At 39.1% G+C, this 24,278-nt stretch overlaps 1 protein-coding gene across 1 annotated transcript; it reads left to right on the top strand.

Annotated features, from left to right (window-relative positions):
* On the top strand, nucleotides 1-24,278 carry LOC307129031 (uncharacterized protein). The gene is made up of 10 exons (XM_079821150.1): nucleotides 1-306; nucleotides 5,647-5,937; nucleotides 9,708-9,959; nucleotides 10,059-10,163; nucleotides 10,287-10,322; nucleotides 15,399-15,446; nucleotides 15,581-16,048; nucleotides 20,774-20,998; nucleotides 21,085-21,150; nucleotides 21,265-24,278. The coding sequence occupies exons 1-10, from the start codon at nucleotides 255-257 to the stop codon at nucleotides 21,708-21,710; spliced, it is 1,989 nt and encodes a 662-aa protein (XP_079677276.1). The 5' UTR covers nucleotides 1-254; the 3' UTR covers nucleotides 21,711-24,278.

Raw genomic sequence — 24,278 nt, 5'->3', positions numbered from 1 at the left:
ATATAACATCAGGCAGGTCGTCACTAAAGGTGCGTTACACCTTCACTCTCCGCCCACAGTTTCAGTGTCACTCGATACCTTTTAATCGGATGTCCCCAAACTTTCTTACTCATTGCCTCAAAACAGTGTGGCGACTTTAGAATGGTTTTATTTATTTCGGCTTTTAGCATTTCCTCGAGATTGGTGCAGTAAATGTGTTTTAATGATCTCTGCGCCGGGTCAAACAGAAACTAACTCTCGAGGCGAGAGGGAAGATGGACGTTACGCAGACTCTGGTTTACATGACATGTCTGTGTTTGGCTCGAGGTAAGTCCACAGTTTCTCACACTGGAGATGAAGACAGACACACTGTTCCCGTGAGCAGGTCAAGCACTGAACTCAAGCTTATGGTAGTATTTGAGGCGAAGTTGAAGCCAGACTGAAATATTAAAGTTAAAGGCGTGTAAACTCTGGTGAAGCCTCTTTGAACTTCCTCTGAACTTTGTACTTGAGCTATTGTGCGACAGATAAACACAGATAACTGAAGCACAAAACCTTTATTTAATACAATAATTAATATTTAATTAATTATAAAGATTTATATCAAAATGTGATTTGTTGTTTGTCAACAATAGATTTTGTCTTATTTAACATTACAAATGTTGTATTACAGTATCTTTAATTGTATAGTAAAGATTACTGCACTCTCAGAAAAAAAGGTACAGTAGAGGTACAATTTGGGGATTTTTTTTCCCCTTGGGGAACAAAACGTATAACTGTACCCTTAAAGGTACACAACTGGTCCTCAGGGTACAATTGTACCATTGTTTTCCTCTACTTAGAGCAGGGGTAGGCACGTTCGGTCCTAGAGAGCCGCTGTCCCGCAGAGTTTGGCTCCAACCCTGAAAGACATCTATAGAAGCCCTTATTGAGAATTAACAGGGGTTTAGATGTTGATGTTTTATTGAAAATGGTCATCATTATGGTGATCAGTGTTTCATTTAGTTGGACAGATTGACTCTTGGCTTTTTATGTTTAGTTTGTGGTTTTTGATACAGTGTTACCAAAACACATAATCTGTTTACAGGGTTCCCATGCTTCTTGAAAATCCTTGAAAGTCTTTCAGAGACATGGATTCAAGGACTGGAAAGTACTTGAAAACAAACATAGGTCCTTGAAAGTGCTTGAATTAAGCATGAAATACATTTTGTTAGAGTCAGGGTATCTGCAGGTTTCAAGTCAAATTTAAGACTTTTTAAGACCTTTTCAAGACCATTATGAATTAAATTTAAGACATATTGATATCACGCAATTAAAAAAAAGTACAAAAGGAAATGCAGAATGACAAAATTACTTTTATTCAAAAAATAATAATTTATTCAAATTGAACAAAGTATTAGTAAACCTGCACTTCCTCAGCTCAATCCCACCAGGATTAATACACAAACACACTACCGGTCAAAAGTTTGAGCTCTACTCACCAATGCTGCATTTATGTTATTAAAAATACAAAAATGCTGTAATATTGTGACAGTTCTGTTGTGACTGTTCTCTCTGTGAATATATAGTAAAGTGTGATGTATTCCTGTGATCAAAGCTGAATTTATCATCATTACTCCAGTCTTCAGTGTCACATGATCCTTCACAAATCACTCTCATATGAGGATCTGATGATCAACAAACATTTATGATTATTATCAGTGTTGAACACAGTTGTGTAAAACATTTTTTTAGGAGTCTTTGAGGGATAGAAAGTTCTAAAGAACAGCATTTATTTGAAATAGAAAGTAAAAAAAATGATTTCTGAAGGATTATGTGACTCTAAAGTCTGGAGCAATGATGCTGAAAATTCAGCTTTGAATCACAGAAATAAATTGCGTTTTAAAATATATTGAAATATAAAATAGTTATTTTAAAGGTCCCGTTCTTCGTGTTTTTTTGAAGCTTTGATTGTGTTTACAGTGTGCAATATAACATGTGTTCATGTTTCGCGTGTAAAAAAACACAGTATTTTTCACACTATTTACTTATCTGTATACCGCTGTTCTCACCGTCCTAAAAACGGCTGGTGATTTCCTTGTGCTATGAAGTCCCTCCTTCAGAAATACGTAACGAGTTCTGATTTTGCAAGCGGTTCCTGTGCTGTGATTCGACCACAGCTTAGCGCACGTGAAAGCGGTTCCTGTGTTGTGATTCGACAGCAGCTTAGCGCACGTTGGAAAGGTCACGCCTCTTAACGGAGAGATGTATGCGTTCAATAATCTCTACAGCGTCCCTGGGAAAGCCAAACAAAGGTGATTTGACTCCTGGATGAAAATAACAGCGTCTCGATGACATGGCGATAAACACACTCAACGTAACAGTTCCTTTTCTCCACGCGACCGTCCGCTTCTCCACGTGGGACAGCAACAAGACCGCGCCCCCTTTTTCGCGTTTCTTTGTGGGCGGAGGTTAGTCTGTTCTACTGCTCTACTGACGTAATTAAAGAAGGAAGTACCAGGATGTAGTCCAAGCCAGCCGTTCGCTGTAGGCTTTGAAAGGGAACTTCTGTTAAATAAAATATCTCGCTTGGCATTGAACTTTGAGCTTTATAATTTTACAGGTATTATTTATGCTCTAACAGCAACATTACACACTAACTAAAGTTTGAACAATGGAATCGAGAAGAAGGGGACCTTTAAATTGTAAAAAAATAAATAAAAAAAATCACAATAAAACAGTTGCTGTATTTTGGATCAAATAAATGCAGCCTCGGTGAGCAGGAGAGACTTCTTTAAAAACCTTTTAAAAATCTTACCGTTCTCAAACTTTTGACCGGTAGTGTGTGTGTATGTATATAAATTTTTTGTGAGATCAAAATTACTGATTTTGTGGTGGTCATTTTCAGAAATATGCATGTTTTTTTTTTCATAATTAGGATGCCACATTTACCATATCATTATGTTAGATGCACAATAGTCACACATGGCAATAAAACAAACACAATGCATGAATCTTGTTTGACAATAGGAAAAATAAATACAACTTAAATATACAGATACAAACAGTGCTTTAAGTTTAGGTAGCTACTGTTTGTTTTTCCCCGTTGTTGTTGTTTGATTAATACTAACGACACAGACAGGAGCGGGTATAGGCTAGGCTATATTGGGTTGCTTTCACTTTAAGACCTACAGTAATGAGCCTAGATTCGGTTCACTCGCGCGAGCGCTGACAGGCGGCAAACACCTGCACAGAATCCGCGGCCAGTCTGACATCGGTCCGTGTGTCAGTAGCGAATGAGTTCGGGGTTTACATCGCTTTTAAACTCTTTTTTTAGTGCTATCGGGCATATCATACTTTTATTTGGTCATTATGCGAGATGGCAGGTAAGAAAGATTCGCCTGAGCTGGAAGAAATGGAGAACTGAAGAATAAAATCTGTTTGATGTGTCTGTGGTACAATCCGAAAGAGACCCGCGCCAATAACACGAAAGCTGATTGGCTGCTATATAAGATGCATGTTAGTCTCTCACTAGCGAAAAAACTAACTACAACACACACACACTCTCTCTAAAATGCTGCGGGATCATTTCAATGAGCAAGAGGTAGCGTTACATGGACGTAGGAAAATTAAGACCCGTTTAAAATTATTTAAGACCTAGAACTCAATACTTCAGCGGATTTAAGACTTTTTAAGACCTTAAAATTTTGATATTGAATTTAAAGACCTTTCAGACTTTTTAAGATCACGCAGGTACCCTGAGAGTAACATGGTGCTATTACAAAAATTGGCCTTTATGCACTGCCAAAGCCAGAACAGAACAGCGCTACTGATTGGGGAGGAAGCGGGAAAAACCTGAAAATATTCTGCGTGAGCGGATGGATCGTGATCACGTGCAGGCAGCTCTGCATAATGAGCACACAATGGGCAGCTTTTTAACTAGCTTAGTGCCAGGGAAGTGCAAATTCAGTGATGCTGGGTCAGTGTTGAGCTACATAAAAATTGGTTTATCAAAGTTGCAACGAATAACGGTTAAATAAAGTAGTGTTTATCAGCGCAGCTCCTTTGTTTACAGAGGTTACCGGGGAAACCATTTTATTTCTGTTGTTCCATAAGCGCCATCTACTGTCAAAAAGTGAAATTGCATTTACAGTGCATCAGTTGGTTTGTTCAGACTAATGCTTATTAACCCATATTTTTACACCGCTTACACACAGAGTTGTAAATGTTAACTGGTGGATCGACAAGGAGCTAATCTGCTTGTCAAAAATGTAGAATAATTAAGGTATCTAGAATATTAAGTATAATCATATTTTAGATGAATACGTATAATCACTTATAATTTTGATTCTTGCCTTTTCTTTAAAAATGGCTTAAAGGCTGAAATATGATGTGTTTTTTTTTAAATAAAACTTGTTTTTGTCAACTTATCATCTCAACTGTAAAGTTGTTTAAGTGTTTTTTTTTTTTACAGTCATTTTATGGTTTAGGATGTTTCGATAAACACTGATCTCACCCTGTGCAGGTCTTAAAAAGATCTTAAAAGCCTTCAAATTGATTTTTAAAAAGGTACCATGTCCAACAGGTGATTTTAATAATAATTTAGCAATTAACTTGTCCATATCTTTTCAAATTTTAAGTAATGAATTGTAAAAAAAATAACTAAAACCAGTATGTAAAAGCAGGAATAAGAGCTGCAAACTGCATCTCTTGTTAAAACTCGCCCCCTCTCTTGTACACTCTACCAGCCTTTTTCCTCATTGGATTTTAAAAGTCACATGCCCCTAAAATGTTATTTTTGTTGTTAGTATATACCTTAGCGTTACTGCAGTGATAAATACAGGTTCGGTAGGTCTTTGATACTGTCCAGAATGGCAACAAACATATGTTTATCATATGTATTGTGCTTGATATAAAATAAAAGGTGCTTTAAAAAGTAATTGAAAGTCCTTGAATCTGGTGTTCATGATAGAGTGTGTGTTAAGATCAAAAGCCATAAACAAAAATTATCATGAAGAAAAATGTTTGACTAAACTCATCACTGACTAAAAATGTTAATAAATAATATTCACCAACAATACTTTCTCGCCACAGATCAGAAGGTCTGAATTCTGATTTTTAAACACATTCTAGGGGGGAAGAAGTTTAGATGCACACACATATCAAGAATCAGCAGATGAATCTCAACAATGGTGACATACTAAATGCTGCAATGCATGCTGGGAGCCATGAGTTTTATACTGTGGTGGCTTTGTAGGGTTGGAGCTAAACTCTGCAGGACATCAGCTCTCTAGGACCGAACTTGCCTACCCCTGACTTAGAGATACAAAAATATACCCTTAAGGGCACCACCCCAGTGACGGCCACTTGTACCATAAAAGGTACAATTTTGTACTCTATTATTATTAAGAGTGTTTTACAGTAATCTCAATCTGACATTAAATAGTGAAACACAGACACATTATGGCAATGAGAATGCTGGGGGAAATGTCTTGTTGATGCATTTAAACATTTGATTAAAATTGTAAAAATTTAAAATATGGTACGATGCAAATAATAAAATATGCTTAATTTTCTCCCAAGTCTTATATGTGTCTTTTGATTGTGGTGTAAAACATGACCCGAGTTTATTTTTGAGATGGAGCCGCTGAACCTTCACTATCGGTGTCTCTCCTTCATCTCCTGTAGATTTAGTTTCCTGTGATGACTATGAAGAAACTGGAAAAGACATCACACTTACTCCAAGCATTCGTGGACACCCTGAAGAAATACTGTGGAAACACAATGAGAACAAGGTTCTGGAGTACGACGGGAGCGAGGCGGTGGCGTACGGCTCGTTCAGAAATCGTGTGGTGGTGGATTTTGAAACGGGACAGCTCACAATAAGCAATCTGAACAGCCAAGACAGTGGCCAATATCAGTGTGACATTGTGATCAATGGGAGAATCCAGACCTCCAGCCATACTCTGACAGTTTTGGGTAATCAGTCAATCTATCTATCTATCTATCTATCTATCTATCTATCTATCTATCTATCTATCTATCTATCTATCTATCTATCTGTCTATCTGTCTGTCTGTCTGTCTGTCTGTCTGTCTGTCTGTCTGTCTGTCTGTCTGTCTGTCCGTCCGTCCGTCCGTCCGTCCGTCCGTCCGTCCGTCCGTCCGTCCGTCCGTCCGTCCGTCCGTCCGTCCGGGTGAAACTGCTGGTTGAAATTCAATATCACCATGATATTCTTATATTACCATTACCTTTTATATATCAAAAGGTCAAGGGAAAGTTTATTTCTCAATTCATCACCCCTTTAAAAATGCAACTTCGCTGGATAACGAATGCATAAAAGCGACCAGCTGGATATAAAGTCGTGTAAATTGATGGCAGTGAACGCAATTCTAAGTCTAATTCTAGTTGGGAAATAATAATTTTTGGACAATTTGCGAATAATATTTGCATCAAATATATCGTTAGTCTTGAGATTCTTCCCGTTAGTGAATAAATGCATAGATCCGCAGGTCACATTCGATTTTCTTAGTGGTCTGGTGGGAGAATTTTTGTAAACCGTGTCGAAGGTTATAGGCTCTAATCCGCCCTCATATAGTTTTTTCTTCTTCATTAAAATCAAAGCTGTTCAATGACTGTATATTAAGAGCATGGACACGTTTGTGTGCATTTTGTTTTGTGATTTCACCGGAAAGAATAGAGTCTCCGCAATGGCATTAATAGATCGATGTGCACGATAGATCGATGCGCTGTGAAGACTGTAACACGGTGTCCTAACTACACACGACGCGATAAGATTCCAGCGACAAGCAACTTGTCTGTCCACGCTAGAAGCAACGCGACTACGATATGCGACAAATCAATCAAAAACCACAGCCAATCAGAACAGCGTGTGGGCGGGCAGCAAGTGCACGGCCCCAGAGAGTAATCTTGACAGCACTCGCAAAGAAATGGATAAGTACATAATCAAATTCACAAATATTACACCATTTAAACATTACTAAAAATACATACTGAAAACACTAAAACAATCTTTGTTCATAGAATATACTTGTTTGTTCACACTTTGAGCGTTCTTGTTTCCATTTGTTTAATATTTCAAGATCTGAGGTGATTTATCCATTGTTGCTTTTAGTACGACTACGTTACAAAGCTGAGCACTAAATGATATTCAAAGTCACATTACACGCTTTTAACATTAAATAAAGCACATAAACATTCCCTGAGATTATGTATAGTGTTGTTGTTCCAGCCGCTGGTTTGGACAAAAACTCGAATTAACATGGAAAAGACGTCGTGTGTTGTTAGGACACGGTGTAAATGAGCCAAAAAGAGAACGTAAACCCCGCCTACTTTGATTTGATTGGCCATGTCAATCATTTTGACATTGACAAACGCCGGTAGACCTGAGGCAGAACAGACAAAAAATTTAACCTTTTAAACCTTTTTGTCATAAAACGGTTGTCATAAAACATCTAACATACAGAGCACTGCATGATGGAGTGCAGGAGAGCAGTGCAAGAATTTCAAATATTGGGGAGGACAATTTGGCCATTTCTACAACCCCAAATCAGAAAAAGTTGGGACAGTATGGAAAACGCAAAAAAAAAAAAAAGAAGTGATTTCTAAATTTAATTTGACTTGTATTTCATTGCAGACAATATGAACACAAAATATTTCATGTTTTGTCTGGTCAACTTCATGTCATTTGTAAATATGCATCCTTTCCTGTCAATCAGACCTGCAACACATTTAAAAAAAATTTGGGACAGTAAAGCATTTACCACTTTGTAATGTTGCAATTCCTTTTCACAACACTTAAAAGAAGTTTAGGGACTGAAGACACCAAGTGATGAAGTGTTTCAGGTGTAATTTTGTCCCATTCTTCCTGCAAACAAGTCTTAAGGTGGGCAACAGTACGGGGTCTTCGTTGTCGCATTTTGTGCTTCAAAATGCGCCACACATTCTCTATTGGAGACAGGTCGGGACTGAGGCAGGCCAGTCAAGTACCCGAACCCTCTTCCTCCGCAGCCAGGACTTTGTAATGTGTGCAGAATGTGGTTTTGCATTGTCTTGTTGAAATATGCATGGACGTCCCTGGAAAAGATGTCTTCTTGAAGGCAGCATATTATGCTCCAAAATCTCTATGTACTTTTCAGCATTAATGGTGCCTTCACAGAAGTGCAAGTTACCTTTGCCAAGGGCACTGACACAACCCCATACCATGACAGACCCTGGCTTTTGGACTTGTTGCTGGTAACAGTCTGGATGATCCTTTTCTTCTTTGGTCCGGAGCACACGGCGTCCATTCCTCCCAAAAAATACCTGAAATACTGATTCATCTGACCACAGTACACGTTTCCACTGTGTGATGGTCCATCCCAGATGCCTCCGAGCCCAGAGAAGTCGACGGCGCTTCTGGACACTGTTAACATAGGGCTTCCTTTTGACACTGTACAGTTTTAACTGGCATTTGTGGATGTAACTACGTATTGTGGGACTTGACAAAGGTTTGCCAAAGTTGTCCTGAGCCCATGTGGTGATATCGCTTATAGATGAATGACGATTCTTGATGCAGTGCCGCCTGAGGGATCGGAGATCACGGTTGTTCAGCTGAGGCTTGCGCCCTTGTCCTTTACGCACTGAAATTCCTCCAGATTCCTTGAATCTTTTAATTATGTTATGCACTGTTGAATGTGAAATATCCAAATCTCTTCCTATCTTTCTTTGAGGAACATTGTTTTTAAACATTTCAATAATTTTCTCACGTATTTGTTGGCAAACTGGCGATCCTCGGCCCATCTTTGCTCCTAAAGGATTAGACCTTTCTTGGATGCTGCTTTTGTACCAAATCATAATTACAATCACCTGTTGACATCACCTGTTTCAAATCACATCATTATTTAACCATTTTACCTCATTACTAGCCCTAAATTGCTCCTGTCCCAACTTTTTTTGAAATGTGTTGCAGGTCTGAATGACAGCAAAGGATGCATATTTACAAATGACATGAAGTTGACTAGACAAAACATGAAATATTTTTTGTTCATATTGTCTGCAATGAAATACAGGTCAAAGTAAATTTAGAAATCACTTCTTTTTTATTTATTTGTGTTTTCCATACTGTCCCAACTTTTTCTGATTTGGGGTTGTAACTATTGGGTGGGACTTGCCCCCCTCAATGTCTATGGTGGTTACGGCCCTGATCTGAAGTGTCCCGCTCTGTGCAGCACAGCCTCACGTGTCAAAACAAACTCCAGTGATGGTTTTTATATGGCCTCTAGAGGCCACTCTCGTACTGTATAATCACAGTGCACCCTTATCAGCCGCTTCAGCTACGGATGCAACCCGGAAAAACGATCGGACAGATTTTTGCAGATAACCGATTGTTCCAGCAATTGGTTATCATCGGTGCTGATTAACTGGCAAAACCGATCAAATTGACCATCAGTACAAGGTGGAGAGGACATGAACAGCTAATGTAATGCATAGCACACCTAATCCTGTATGCAACCATTCATAAAGTACGGATGAAAATGTTATGAAATAATATACCTGTTTAAAGTACAATATTTACTCATAAATAATACAGTACTTACTCATAAATTCACTAAAAATATTTAAAACCGAGAAAATGCATTACCCACTCACAAGGTAAATTGTTGGTCAATTTTAGTTATTGATTACTAATCTCAAAATGACCAAATATCAACAGATTATCACTAATACCTCTCTGCTTTTGGGTCTAGATGCTCTGCCAGAGCCTCAGGTGACCTGTGAACCATATGAGAGTTCAAATGCTTCAAAAAAACTGTTGTGTTCGGTGGAATCCCGGCCTCAGCCCAGCTATGAATGGAGTGGACCGAATATCAATGTTCAGTCGGGACCAGAGCTTCTTGTCAACGAACAGGAGGAAAACCGTGACTCCGTTTATACCTGCACTGTGAAGAATCAAGCGAACAGCAAGAGTGCAGAGTTTACTCTGAAGGACTGTCCCATAGGTTTGCTAGCGCTTTGCTTCAACACTGTTTTTTTTTTTACATGCATTGAGACTTTGAAGCAGATGCTTTACAGTGTGTCTTGAATGGTTTTGTGTGCAGGCAGGGCAGGGTCTATTGTGCTTGTTCCGGTCTTAATAGTAACAATACTCCTCATTCTGCTCCTTCTACTGGCAATATTCCTATACAGACGAAAAAAACAAAAGCGTAAGTGCCATGAAAATCATTTTCAACAGTTCACTTTCCAAATACATCTGTCATTGTGTACACCATGTCTCACAAAGATGAACAATTATCCTTTCTTTTTCTTTTTTCATGTTCATGGGTTAGAAGCAAGGCTGTCAGAAACAATGGACCCTGAGAATGGTAAGATCCAGCTTTGGACAGAGTTTGGAAAATGCTTGAACTTTTATGCTTTCTAGGGTTGAATTGTGCTTGAATTTTGAATATCCTCCTTGTAGAGCTGCACGATTCTGGATAAACTTAGAATCACGATTTTTTTCTCCCACGATTCTGAAGAAAAAACATTAGACAACTAAACAAAACACATAATTTACTTGAGGTTCTTTGATTTTGACGTGACATAAAGCGGTGTTATTTAAGTGGCTGAGTTGTTTATTTACTTATTAATTAGTCTTCCCATTAACACCATCCTCGTCTTCATTCAGGCCGATACCAGAATGCACACGAAAACAAGAGGCGGGATTTATCGCACAAACCAATCATAGCGCGATGGAGCCATTGTCTCCTCTCCTGTGACTTTTCCCCATTCATTTCAATTATCCCGCATAAAACTGAGCACATGCTTTAGCAAGTCTATTTTAAATCAATGGGGACAGAGGATGCGAGGCGCGCCTTCCTCTGTAATTCTGTCAGGACCACTATCGTCAAAGATGATTGATTAACTATTAGCATAGTTTGGACTGGTGGTATGGTTCTGTTCTGGGCAAGAATTTCCTGCGCATCCATGCAGCTGTAACCCCTCCTGTTCAAACCACCCCGCTCCAAGCGGGACTCGAACCCGGGTCCATCGGCATGAGAGTCAGACGCTCTAACCTCTAGCATCAGTCGCTAGAGCGTCTCTTGAGATCAGAGGAGTGAGGTTTACTCACACAGCGACTACAAGCTGGCCTCAGTTACACTTACCCCCCTAAACCTCACTCCCATCCGGGTCACGGCACCAAGGAAAGCGATAACCCCTCTAAGGGTAAACAGAACAGAATCAACATAATATTTGCAGCAGGGCTTAAAAATGGAAAAAAATATCAATCGGTTTACTCCGAGCAGAATCGATATTTTAATGTTTCCGTTTTTGCGTTCCTCATTAAACATTACTGTTCCGAAAACGGTTTGATTTGAAAAAATAACGGTTAATAACGTTATTTTAATTTAGCCTATAGCCTATACTTTAAACAAATATGTATAAATTAAGACTTATTTTTACTCAATAATAATGTAACGCATGATAATTAAACTTGAATATTTATTTCATAACATTTTTAAAACCACAACAGAAATACATGCATTAATTACAAAGCATAAACAGCGGGACAAATATTGACCTGTTTTAATGGAGTGGAAAGTGGCCCTCTATATGCCTAATTCTTTTCAGAAGAGTGATAACATTCTTTGTACATAACTTTTTTTTCAACACAACTTGTTTTAAAAATTGCATGAATAAAGAATAAATAAACTGGATAACCATTGCTCTTTTAATGCATCGTCAACTGGTAATTTCAAAGCAAACACTGCGCAACACGTCCTTGCATCTAGTGTTGCTTTCGTCAACGAAAAGTATGACTAAATATCGTCGTCAACGAACCTTTATCACATGACGAAAACGAGACGAGACGCAACGTAAATGCTGGTCATGTGACGATGACGAATAAAAACGAGACTACATGTGGTTCACAAAATAAAAATTATGCTAAAATATCTCTTCATTTTCGTTGACGAAAATGTTGATGAAAATGAAAAAGTCGCGTTTTTATTATTATTTTGCAGTATTTCTGTGCGTCTCATTCAGGTTGCATCAGGGCGCACTGCGCAGACGCAGGCGACATCAATCTCTTCAAACCCCACTCGCGCGGCGGCATTTTAGAAGAATGGAATGGGACCGATGGGCGTCCAGTCGGGGTTTGTAAGCTCTATTCGGACGGTAATTGTTTGTCCTGCGGTCGTACGGTGTTTTCATCATTTACAGGGGCTAGTCAGTGATTTTATTGTCGTCTTAATCCAGAATATCAGTGTTTTTCTCCCACCACCCGTGTAAAAATCTCCAGCCGAATTTCCTAACTTAATTACTGTTTGACAAACACCAGGGTCGTGTGGTTCCGTCTGAATCCACATCTCTGAGTTTTCAATAATATATCACTTCAGAATTCACTGTTTATTTCCTTTTTGGCCACTGCAGAGCACCGTGCGGCTGTGCTTCGCTGTTATTTGGATGCATTTTAAAGATCTAGACTTGTATTACTGAAATATTGGCAAGTATTTACAAGAGCAAGATATTTCATCACCGCTCAAAAAAAAAAAAAAGAAAGAAAGAAAAGCACATACACATTTGAAATGTGCCGTTATAACGGCAGCAGTTATATATGTTAAAATAACGGCAGCATTATGATTGCCTCGTAAGCGAATAAGAGGCTGTATTCACTTATTTCCGCTCATTTCCATGTGGAATAAAATGACATCCTTTATTTTGAGATAAAATACAAGACAAAAAAACATTTTTTAACTATAATGTAAACTTTGACCTCTGGGTTCACGCCTAAACTGTCAACAAATATGTCAAATGTCTGATTTCTCTGCAGACCGGAATTAGCTCATCAAGTATTAAAATGTTAAATGTCTGTGGAGGAGCTCTATGCATATACAGTGGTCTCTAAATACAAGATTTTGGTGGAATTTTACAGGAAACCCTTTTAAGTTTCATAAAACACTGCTAAAAGTGATGAACATGTTTTAAAAGGAGACGCTTTTAGATTTTTGGGTTATAAATTCAGATTTGAAAGTGTGTACCTCAGGCCCTGTGTGTTCTAGCACCCTGCAGACAGTTTGGGCTGTTTCCACTAGATTCCAGAAAATACTGGAAAAAAGATTTTTGTCTGTATCATATATGCAAGATTTATTCAAATAGATCTGTAGGGAGGAATATTAAATGTATGTAATCCCCCCCCTGACCCCATACCCATATACAGTGGTATAAATGCAATATCCCAATGTCATTTTACAGAAAACCCTGCAATTACATAAAACACTGCTGAAAGTGATACATATGATAGTATATGTTGTGTGTGATATAATAAACATATAAAATATTAAAAAAAACAGACAAACAACAGCACTTTTTGATTGTTTGGTTATAAATTCATGTTTGAAAGGGTATATCTCAGGCCCTGTGTGTTCTAGCACCCTACAGACAGTTTTGGTTGTTTCCAGCATATGTCAGCAAACCCTGGGAAAAAGAATTTCCCTTCAGATTAATTTGTATAAATCTTGCATACATGTTACAGACAAAATAATTTTTTCCAGTATTTTCTGGAATCTTGTGGAAACAGCCCAAACTGTCTGCAGGGTGCTAGAGCTCACAGGGCCTGAGTTACACACTTTCAAACAAGAATTTATTACAAATCAAAAAGGGCCTCTTTTTTTTTAGGGGGGGGGGGGGGGGGTGTTATTACAGCTCAGACAACTTATACTTACATGTTTCACTTTTAGCAGTGGTTTATGTAACTTCAAAGGGTTTCCTGTAAAATGACACCAAAATTGTGTATTTAGAGACACTGTATGTGGGTATGGGAAGCCTTTCAATTTGGGTCGGCCAAATCCAGACGGAAATCCCCAAAAATGGTCCCAGAGCTTAAGAGGTTAAAGGTGTCATGAACTGGCTTTTTTATTTTCTGTCAACTTATGACGTTCGCGTGGTTTTTACATGCAGAAACATCATAATGAATAAGTAATAGGCTATTTTCTGCCTTGGTTTTGAGGCTCTCTGAAGAAACGCTCGGTTTCTATGGGTGTGCTGCACTGAACACTTGGAAGTAAACGCCCATGGCTAGGATTGGATAAGATTTGCATATTTAATGAGCTTCAGCTCCCCTCAGTACATGTGGGAATCGTCTGGGGAAACGCTCACAGGGCTCATCAAACAAACACAAAGATTCATCTCTCATCCACCCGTGATTGATTGGAATGTTATTTTTGTATTGGCCGGCCCGATGTGAATATAACCGCGAACCGTACACACACACAGACTTGGTCGACCCGATCAGTGAATAACCGTGACCCATACACACACACGTGCGCACAAGAAAGGAATGTTATTTTTGTATTACTTGGTCGGCCCGATGTGAATATAACCGCGAACCGTATACACACACACACACACACACACACACACGCTTGGTCGGCCGATCAGTGAATATAACCGCGAACCGTACACACTCCCACACACACTTCACAAGCCCTGCCGTTACAAGTCCGAGTCTGATCACGAATGAACCAATAACAGCTTCTCCAGCCTGACAGCGTGCTAAGGTATGTAATCAATAGATATCAAACCATCTGTAACAATGCAATACTAACACATATAAAAACATGTTTTACTCGCATAAGTGTGTTGCACCGTTCCTGTCGGATCCAATATAGAAGGCACAGCATTGTGTTTTAATCTCAATATGTCTGCAAATCCAGTCTCGACCTGTGTCTTGTTTACAAACGAATCAGCGGTTAAATGAAGCGAACAAACACGCAATGTCTTAAGCACGTGAGCTGGATCTTCATTAAAAATAAAGTTCAACCACTCATTCCTAATATTAGAATCTGAAGGAAGCTTATGCAGCAACTGTGTTCTTCCACAACCAGGCACAGCGCAATATCTGGCTATCTTCGGCATGTTTATTGCTCGCTAGCGCGATCCGTCCTTTTAGCTCCACGAGTCAGTGGGCGGGGCTACAGAATCAGACGTACATATTTATCTGTCGAGGCGGCGTTTCTGCATCCAATTACGTCAGTGGTCGACATATTTCTGAGAGCTCTCGTTTTCTGGGCCTGGTGTCAATAGAAGCTTTTCTTTGACTAACAAGGAAGTTTTCAGCTCTGAAACTTACAGGATATTCTTATATCATGATGAACTTTTATATATTAAAAGCTCAAGGGAAAGTTGATTTCTCAGTTCATCAGCCCTTTAATGAGAATTCACACAAACATATAATGTGTATCGGTGTACTGGATCTGTGCCTTCGGTCTTAAAGTAACAGCAGCCTAATAAACCTGCTGCGTTCTGTGTCCTTAATGTTGATCAAACAACAAAAGACAAAGAGAAAATCTCTCACTGCTCTTGACTGAATCATTTTAGTAGCTTAGGATTTTTTGCTGTAATCGAGTAGCCCTTGCATGAGAAATTTATATAATATGAAAAAATGTGTTCTGTTAATGAAGGTGAAGACCACAACCTGCTGAAAAAGGATCCATCGGAAGTTATGGCAGGTAACAAATGATTTATTATTATTATCACTAGACATGCTGACGTCATATGGACAGCACTATAAACTCACTCTCAGCTCTCAATGAGAATGAATGATGCTTGAATCGGCTAATATTATTTGTTATTTTTGTCTCAGGTTCGTCTGACGCCACACTCCCTAGTCACAACAGACTTCCCCCTCAAAAAGAGTCTATTGCTAAAAAAAAAGGGGAACAGGGCAATGGATCAGAGAATTCAGAGGAAAAACAAAAACTTTTGAAGGAAACATTCCTGTACGGCAAGAGTCCACAATCTGTGTCAGAAACAAACCAAGAGGACAAAGAACAAGGACATGAAGGAGAACTAGACAAAACTGAGAAGAACAGCAAATCTGCAGATGAAGCAGAAGAAAACACTTACAGCAAACCTGATGAAACTGAGAAGGGGAGCCAAACATCCTTACAAAGCCATGAAGAAGAAGAGGAGAAAGAGGGAATTCAGAAACCGAAACAAGAGAGCGGAGATGGAGAGAAGTCACCTGGACATCAGAACGAGAGACAAGAAGAGCAGAAAACTGAAGATAATAATCAGACAGGAGAGGCAATGATAGACAGACGAGACACAGGTAAAATACACATTACTTGATTCTCATCTGGATATAACAACATTTTTTATTACTTTTGTAATGTATTTAAATTTACACTGAAGGAGCTTTAAGGGTTTGTTCACCCGATTTGAGGAGTCATTTTCTGTTAAAGGAACAATATGTAAAATCACTAGAACAGTGTTACATATTTTGTTGACTTGTGTACGCGTACATTATCCCAATGTTTCCAAGCACTTTTAACCAGGACAGGACCGTTTAACCAGGAAATACCCTCAATTTCCAGATTTTTGTAGAAACCATGGAAACCCCAAAGACGCTTTAATATCTGATGTGTTTTATTAGACACTGTTTGGGTCATTGATGGACTGAAACTGATCATTGTTTTCCAGCTCAACACAGTTAGTATTGTGTAAATCTGGTGTTGTTGAGTTACCGTGAGTCCCATGTTTTACCGCCTAATATGATCTCTCTCACTGCAGTGTGAACAAGTGTCTCATAGCCAACACACAGAGTTGCATTATAACATCACTTTAACACACTCATGTGAGTAATATGATAAACAGCGCTGCGTTACACACACACATGAGCGGAAAAAGCGGAAGTAGCTCCACCAAATCAAGCCGTCATCAAGCTACGTCTTTGTTTTGAATAAGAGACCTCTTGCGGCGAAAAATGTTTGCACAAGCTCTGCAATTCAAGCTCTTTACTCTAGTAAAGTCACGTCACATTTATTTATATAGTACTTTATGCAATAGATTGCTTAAAATCAAAAAGCGCACACCTACCTATTACATAATCGCAACAGACCAATGGGAGTTCAAGGTGTTTACCAGCTAGAGCTGACTTTTCCGGAAAGATTGATTTGACAAGTGTTGGAAACTAAGATGTGACGACCAGGAGACTTAAGATATATCTTCATTGTAGTTTATATAGATTTTAGGGGGCAGGGGAGACAAAGAAAACGGGTTACATCCTTAAACAAAGCATGCAAATGAGGTATCCAGATAAAGAGACCTACCCCAGACTCTAGAGTGTCACCAGTCCTAATCCAATCAGCATAGAGTTTCAAAAATGGGACAGGGGCTCCAAGAGCCATTGAGATTCTCTGTAATCTGGCTCAATTGATTTACAATAAAGAGAACAGGAACTGGCAGAAAATTCTTGCTGGAAACTTTACAGAATAATTCATCTGATATCATTGTCTTGCTAAATACAAATGTACTTTGTGGTGGAAATTCACCCATCAGATTAAAGTCAGGCCACTCAATAGTAAAATGATCAAGCCAAATTTATTTCTGAAAATCGAAACAGATTATTTATTCAGACAAATCTAATTTTTCAGCAAACAAAGACAGGCAAAATGAATTAGATAAACAAATGAGCAGATTATCATAAGATCTCCTACTTCCTTCTATCATATAAGTACATTCCTGTTCATTGACGTCCCATAATAGTTGTGCCCACTTGACGTGTGTAAATATTTTAAATTGGAAACATATCTGACTCTCTAAACTTCCTAACCGACCTTGACTGCAGAAAGAGTCATTATTCTGAAGTTGCTTCTCACAGCAGTTGGAGATTAGAGAGAGAAACATAAAACACAATACATAACAATATATGCAAGTTTATAAGTGTATAACAGAAAAAAAGTGACCCAATCCAGATAGCAGACCAACACTGAATCATCGTTGAATCAATGTTAATGCATCAACTAAAATATCATTGAATCAATGTTGAAATCTAACATTGATTAGTCGTCAGGTTTGCACCCTGAAATAATGTTATTTCAATGATGAAAAATAGATGAAGATGGGCTTAAAATCAATATTTTTTCAACTACAATTAAATCACTTATTTAACACTGAATCAACATTGAATCAATGTTAATGCATTAATCAAATTATCATTGAAACAATGTTGATATTTAACATTGATTTTTCATCAGGTTTGCACCTTGAAATAATGTTACTTCAACGATGAAAAATAGATCAAGATGGCCATAAAAACTGTATTTATTCAACTTTAATTAAATCTCTTATTTAACACTGAATCAACATAGAAACACTATAAAATCAATCTTGCTTTATGTACAGCAGGATTATATGCCAGTTAATTTTCATGTTAGGCTACAATTGATATGATTTTGTATCAAAAAGTCACTTAAAGTAAACAACATCCTTCAGTTTACATGCAAATGTATTTATTTATGCCCCCACAGTTTCAACAGGAAATCTCACATTGACTTAAAACAATTACATCAGAATTTATAACACAAGTGAAAAACATGACCACCTGCATCTGCAAAATGGAAATACAAATGGAAACTCGCCAATAAAGACAGAAATGGGACAGTACTACTGAAAGAAAAAAGGTAGAAGAAAGAATGAAATACTCTAAACTCAGGGGTTTCCACCACGACCAGTGCCCCCAAGCCTTTCAGGGGCGTAACGGAGCCATTTTTGCACCGTCCCAGCAAAGATACACTCCGGTGCCTCCTTTTTATCAGCATTCACTTGTAATGCACCTAAAACAACAGGATGTTAGTAAATATTTGGAAATGTGACTAATTATACATTACAAATGTACTACAAAATGAAGTTAAAATGGAAATGTGATCAAAATCTTTACATTCCAGTTAAAACACGTTGATTTTAAATTCAAGACTATTTAATGAATTTTAGTATAGACTTTTCCTTTTAAAGCACCTGCAGACACATAGGAGGAATTAATGGAAAAGCAAGGTGAAAATATCTATCTTATTTTATCTAATATTAATACTGTATTTAATAGTAAATAAACAAAGTGTGAAAGTGAAACAAGTAAATTAATAATCAAATAGCTAAATTAATAATCAAATAGCTAAATTAATAAAAGAGGAGCTGGATAGGCCACACTATGGTTTGGAAGAGATTATCCATTTTACAACACGAACTGGAGGCGCAGCAGTTTGCTAAATTTCTGCAGTTTGATATAGTTGTCTACAGAACTTAAAGATCTCACTCTTCTTTCGTTTTCTTTCTTGCTGCATTAAAGATTAAATTGGAATTATGTAATTGTGGCCGCCCCTCGTGAGCTTATCGCACAGGCACAGCTGAAGCAGGGCTACGGACTGATTGTCCTATTTCCCCTCACCACGCCAACAGGGCAATCAGTTCTAGATCCGCTTCAGCTGTCCGATACCTGCACGAGGGCCGACCAGAAGAACTGACATGCCAGAAATTCATCCGACCGTCCGATCGCCTCTCGCTTCTCCCTGAACACTGGACGAATATGGGATGATTTTACTAATAAAATGATTAATGCACAATTATCCACAAACAAATTCCTTTCAACTTGTGTGTGCTAAATACAAAATTACATGAATGTGCAGCATTTTGTACAAATAGAGACATAATTGTGAATGCGATTTTGTATTAGTGTTGGTCAGAATCTGTGCGTGCAACGATTAACTGTGCGTTCACACCGCCGCCGGCGAGAGCGTCAAACTTCGCTCTGGCCGCCCTGCCATCGACGCTGTAGAAGATTCGTGGACGCGCTGCCGCTCTGACGTAGATCGAATGCTTGGTCTTTTTTGAAACGGCATTTAAAGGGGCTGCAAAGCAAACACTCATGTTGATCTGCGTTTGTGCAGACTAACCACAAGTAGGGTATAACCGTATAATATAACCTCATGAAATCATTGTGGTAGGAACCGAAGTTTACAGCGCTGCGTTCTCTAGAATCATCTCAAGCGGAGCACTACTACATTCCCATTGGTTGCCGCCGGCTGCCGCCGAACCGCGTCATAGCTCATTACCATAAAGTTGACCTGACTTCAACTCTCCTTGACGCCCAAATCGTCCAAGACGCGCCGCGCCGCTCTCGCCGGAGCTCGCCGCCGGGCTCCCATTGAGAATGAATGACTTCCGGCCACTTTGACGCTCTCGCCGGCGGCGGTGTGAACGCATGACAGCTTTCACATTAGCAATTTATCATGTGAACCGTGCCCCGTTCAGAACTACACCGCCAGTTTGAAAGCACCCTGTTGATCTGAAAATTCAGCTTTTGTCCCCGTTATGATTGAATTACAGGACCGGATACCAGTAATTTGCCAAGAGATCTCTTTTTATAATTTGTATATGTCAGACATAGTAGAGACATTGAAAAGTTATTTGTCTCAGCTGTATGTTTCTCCATTCCTCCGTTTCTCTCCCCTCTCCCTTCTTCATCATCCCTTGTCCTGTCTCCCGTCTCTCTCTCCCGTCTCCCATCTCATCTCTCATCGTCCATCTCCCATCTGAGGCAGGACACTCAATTTGGATGTTATATACTACTTAACAGAGGATCTCACTAGGAAGAGACTTCCTTAGAAGGAAGAGAAACATGCGTCCCATGTTTAAAATAGAGCGTATACTTCATGCTTACATATGTTGCACAATCCACTTTCCTTATAAAGAATCAGTTGACAATACATCAGGAACAGATGCATGCTACTGTATGCATCAGTGGAAACATGTTCTATAAGTATGCACATTCCTGTAACAAATATAGCTCATCCATGTCTTTCCTTGGGACACATGTACAACACAGTCTGACTTTACATTGTACATTATACAAATAATTATGAAAAATAGTAAAACATAATAATACTAAATAAAAATAACATTAAACAATAAAATTTCAATCTTCACACCCTCAGTTGCTACTATGAAGACTGGGACCCACAATTACTAATTCATATTGTGTTCAATTTTGAAATCATAGACACAGAGACTGTGAGTCCACAATCTGCTGTGACAGAAAGAAACAACATGGATAAAGAAAACGAAGAAGGGCACGAAAACGAGAAGAAGAGCCAAAGTGACGATGGTGATCAATCACCTGAGCAGCAGAACGAGAACAAACAGAAAACAGAAGATGCAGGTGGTGAGGAGGAGAATGAGAGAAGTGAAGAGGAAAACCATGATGGGATGGTCAGAGCAAACACAGGTAAAATACAGAAGATGGGTTTGTCTAAAAAAATAAACCCCTGCAGGAAAATCTGAAATAAACATCTGTTTTGATTCTCATTTTAGCTGAACCTTGCCAAGGACCAGCTAAGGATCAGTCGTTTGATGGGGAAGCTCCCAGTGCTCCAGCGGGTTCGTTTCTGACTTCAACTGTACCAGTTCAGACTCAGAAGTTTGATATTGTCATTAGTCATTTGAACAAAATATTTTGAATGAGGTTTCTTATCTTGATCAATTTTGTTATAGATTTACCAGCTAATCTGGAGAAGGAACCTATAAACAGTAGTGCCTCATCCTCCAATCAAACTGACCTAAGTAATCACACAGACCAAGACAAAGAAGAAGAAAGAGAGGAAGAAAAGGTTGTAATAAACCAGGAACAGAAAGATGGCCAGGAACAAATTCCAGAAGAAAAAGATCATGACCCAGAGAAATCTGTGGAAAAGCAAGACTTCGACGAACAAGCCAATCCAGACTGTACAAAACACAGTGCGTCTCAGCGAGATGAAGCAGTGAAATCTGATACGACTGATAAAGACCAAAGCTGTAACCTGAGTGATGATCATGCAAAGGTTGTTGAAGGAGAAACTGAAGCGCAAACTCCACAAGAAGATGGTGGACAGAGAGACATGAGCAGTGAGCCAGAACAAGACACGGAGGAGACAAATCCTCCAGAAACGAGTCAAAAATGAACACAAGAATGTGGTGTAAATAACTCCGATCCAGACAACACAAACAAAGACATGTCTTTGCCAGAGGACAAGAAACAACAGGCAATGAAGGAAAATCACAGTCAGAGCAGGAAATGAGATCAGCACTGAGGGAGGTGGAGATTCATCAGCGGTGACAGATCAACAGAACAACACTGGTGAACTACAGCCCCGTGGAGGCAGAAGTGAGAAGGAGACACTGAAGGAGTGTCAGGAATAATAAAAGATAATGAAGGACATGATGAACACACCCTTCAGCGGAGAGTAAACGTGTGCTTGAACACAGTGTAGAGGAGAAGTAACAGTCCAGAGACCTGGACATTAGTTTGGTCAGATTATGTTCATCAATAACTGTGCCTTAGAGGATGATCAAACCTTTTATATCATTTTATGAGTAATCAATGCAGTTTTTGCCATGCAAACATATTTTTTTAGGACCAGTAAATGCTCTGTATGCCTGTGATTGACAGAGAAAAGTGGAAAGATATTTTAAATGGTTGTAAATATTGTATATGCCACTTAAATAAAAAAACTGCCAAACACAGGAAATATATATACAGTATATACATTGCCGAATGTTGCGTTCACACCAAACGCGAATCGAGCGTCAAAATTGCGTCTAGTTTGACGCGTGAACCTTTTGAATCCATTCCCGCGTCCACCACGTCCGCGTCCACCGCGTCCAAACACCACTCTGCCTCTTTTCATTTACATTAAAAATATATATTAAACATTAATAGCCACACAAATGTGGTCCAGGCAACGCCTTCATTATCTTCACTGCATGTGTATTTACATATCCTAAAATATAGTTAACATAAGTATACATAAATTATGAAACTTCTCTTTGCCCTCAGTCAAAACGATTTGGCAGACAACAAATTATAGATTCATGACACCAAATATCGCCCGTTAGATCCACACGAACAATTACAAGCCATCAGAGCAGCGGCAGACGGCAGAAGGACTGGACGAGGAAAGGCTGCTCTCGCCGGGGTTAATGAGCGCTGAGTGCCCCGGTGATCGCCTGGATCTCACAACTCCAAAAACACAAGACAATTTTTTTTTAAATAGACGCTCTCTTTATAAATAAACCACAGATTTGAGCTTTAAACTACTACATTCTCACCGGAAAAAGTCTTAAAATCTCATTTTGTGACACAATAGTAGTATTTTTTAATTATGCAGGGTTTCTCATCACGTCACTTTACCACGTGACAGCATCAAGCAGGCTCCTGATTGGTTAACGTGGCGCGAATTGACGGCAAAGTTAAAATTTTTCAACTCGGGCGTCAGACGCGAATTCGCTTCAAACGCGTGAATGCACAAAAGCACCACTCGCGCAAAACCCGCGTATCGTGCAAGACGCTCAATTTGCGTCATTCGCGCGAACTGAACACGCGAATGAGGCGGAAACGTGCCTTCCGCACCGCAGGACATCCAGACGTGCGTCAACGCGCCTTTCCATTGTTATGTATTGTGTTCAGTCGAGTACTTACAATATCCCAAATGTTTCCAACTATTTGTAAATCGTGAGAAATTGCTATTTTAACCGAGGAACCGGGACGTGTGAGGGCGTGGCCTGTCGATGACATCATATCCGCGTTACCCTCGGTTTGCGGTTTTATTCTGCAGAAACGCTGTACTCTCACTGCAGTGTGAACAAGTGTCATAGCAGCCGCTGAGAGAACGCCATCGTCATCACACCATCAACACACTCAGATGAGTCTAATATGATCAGCAGAGCTGCATTACCTCACACTCATGAGCGGAGGAGCGGAAGTGGCGACTGTGAACTGTGGCATAATAAAAGTCCCGCTGCTCGCGAGGCGTGTGTTGCGTTCATCTTATTAACAATCGCTCCAGCGGTTCCTCAGCTCCACAACACTCGGTCCTGCTCTGCTTCACTACAGTAACGTTAATAATCACATCAACATGATTTCTGCCCAATTCTCTCCCACCGGCTGTGAGCTGAAGACCACATGTCCCTGCGCTCAAACGTGCCATCATCAAACTACGCCTTTGTTTGGAATCGGCGACCTCTAGCGGACGGAAAAGTTACATAGTGCAGCTTTAAGAAATATTGTATTGAGTGGTAATGCTGTAATTCAGAAGCATTTGTCCTCAGCTCTGCTTTGAATGAAGCTTTTTTTTATTTATTTAAACTTCCTTTACGTTTTCTTTCACAAATTTAACAAATCAAAATGTTTGTGATTGTTTTGTTTAGTTAAAAATATTCTAAATATGAAATCTTTTTGGCTGATTTTCCCTTTAAAAATAGAGGGCTGGAACTTGTATAAATCGTTGTTCTTTATGTTGTGTATGTCCAGATGTGATTGATCTTATGCTTATAGACGTGATGCTACACACACTCTTCACAATACCTTCTTTTGTGTTAAGAAAGTCAGACACTATTCATTTAGGGTGAGCTATCCTTTAAAAAGTGTGAATGGTTATTATTTAAATGGTTTTTCATTGACTTAATATTACATTTAAAACAAAATGTGAACAACTTGAAATTACTGGTCTGGTCTGTAAATAATATAATTA

The sequence above is a fragment of the Gobio gobio genome, assembly GCF_949357685.1.
Source record: "Gobio gobio genome assembly, chromosome: 7".
In the NCBI taxonomy this organism is placed as follows: domain Eukaryota; kingdom Metazoa; phylum Chordata; class Actinopteri; order Cypriniformes; family Gobionidae; genus Gobio; species Gobio gobio.
Note: the sequence above shows the minus strand (reverse complement) of the source record. Positions and strands in the feature narration are given on the sequence as shown.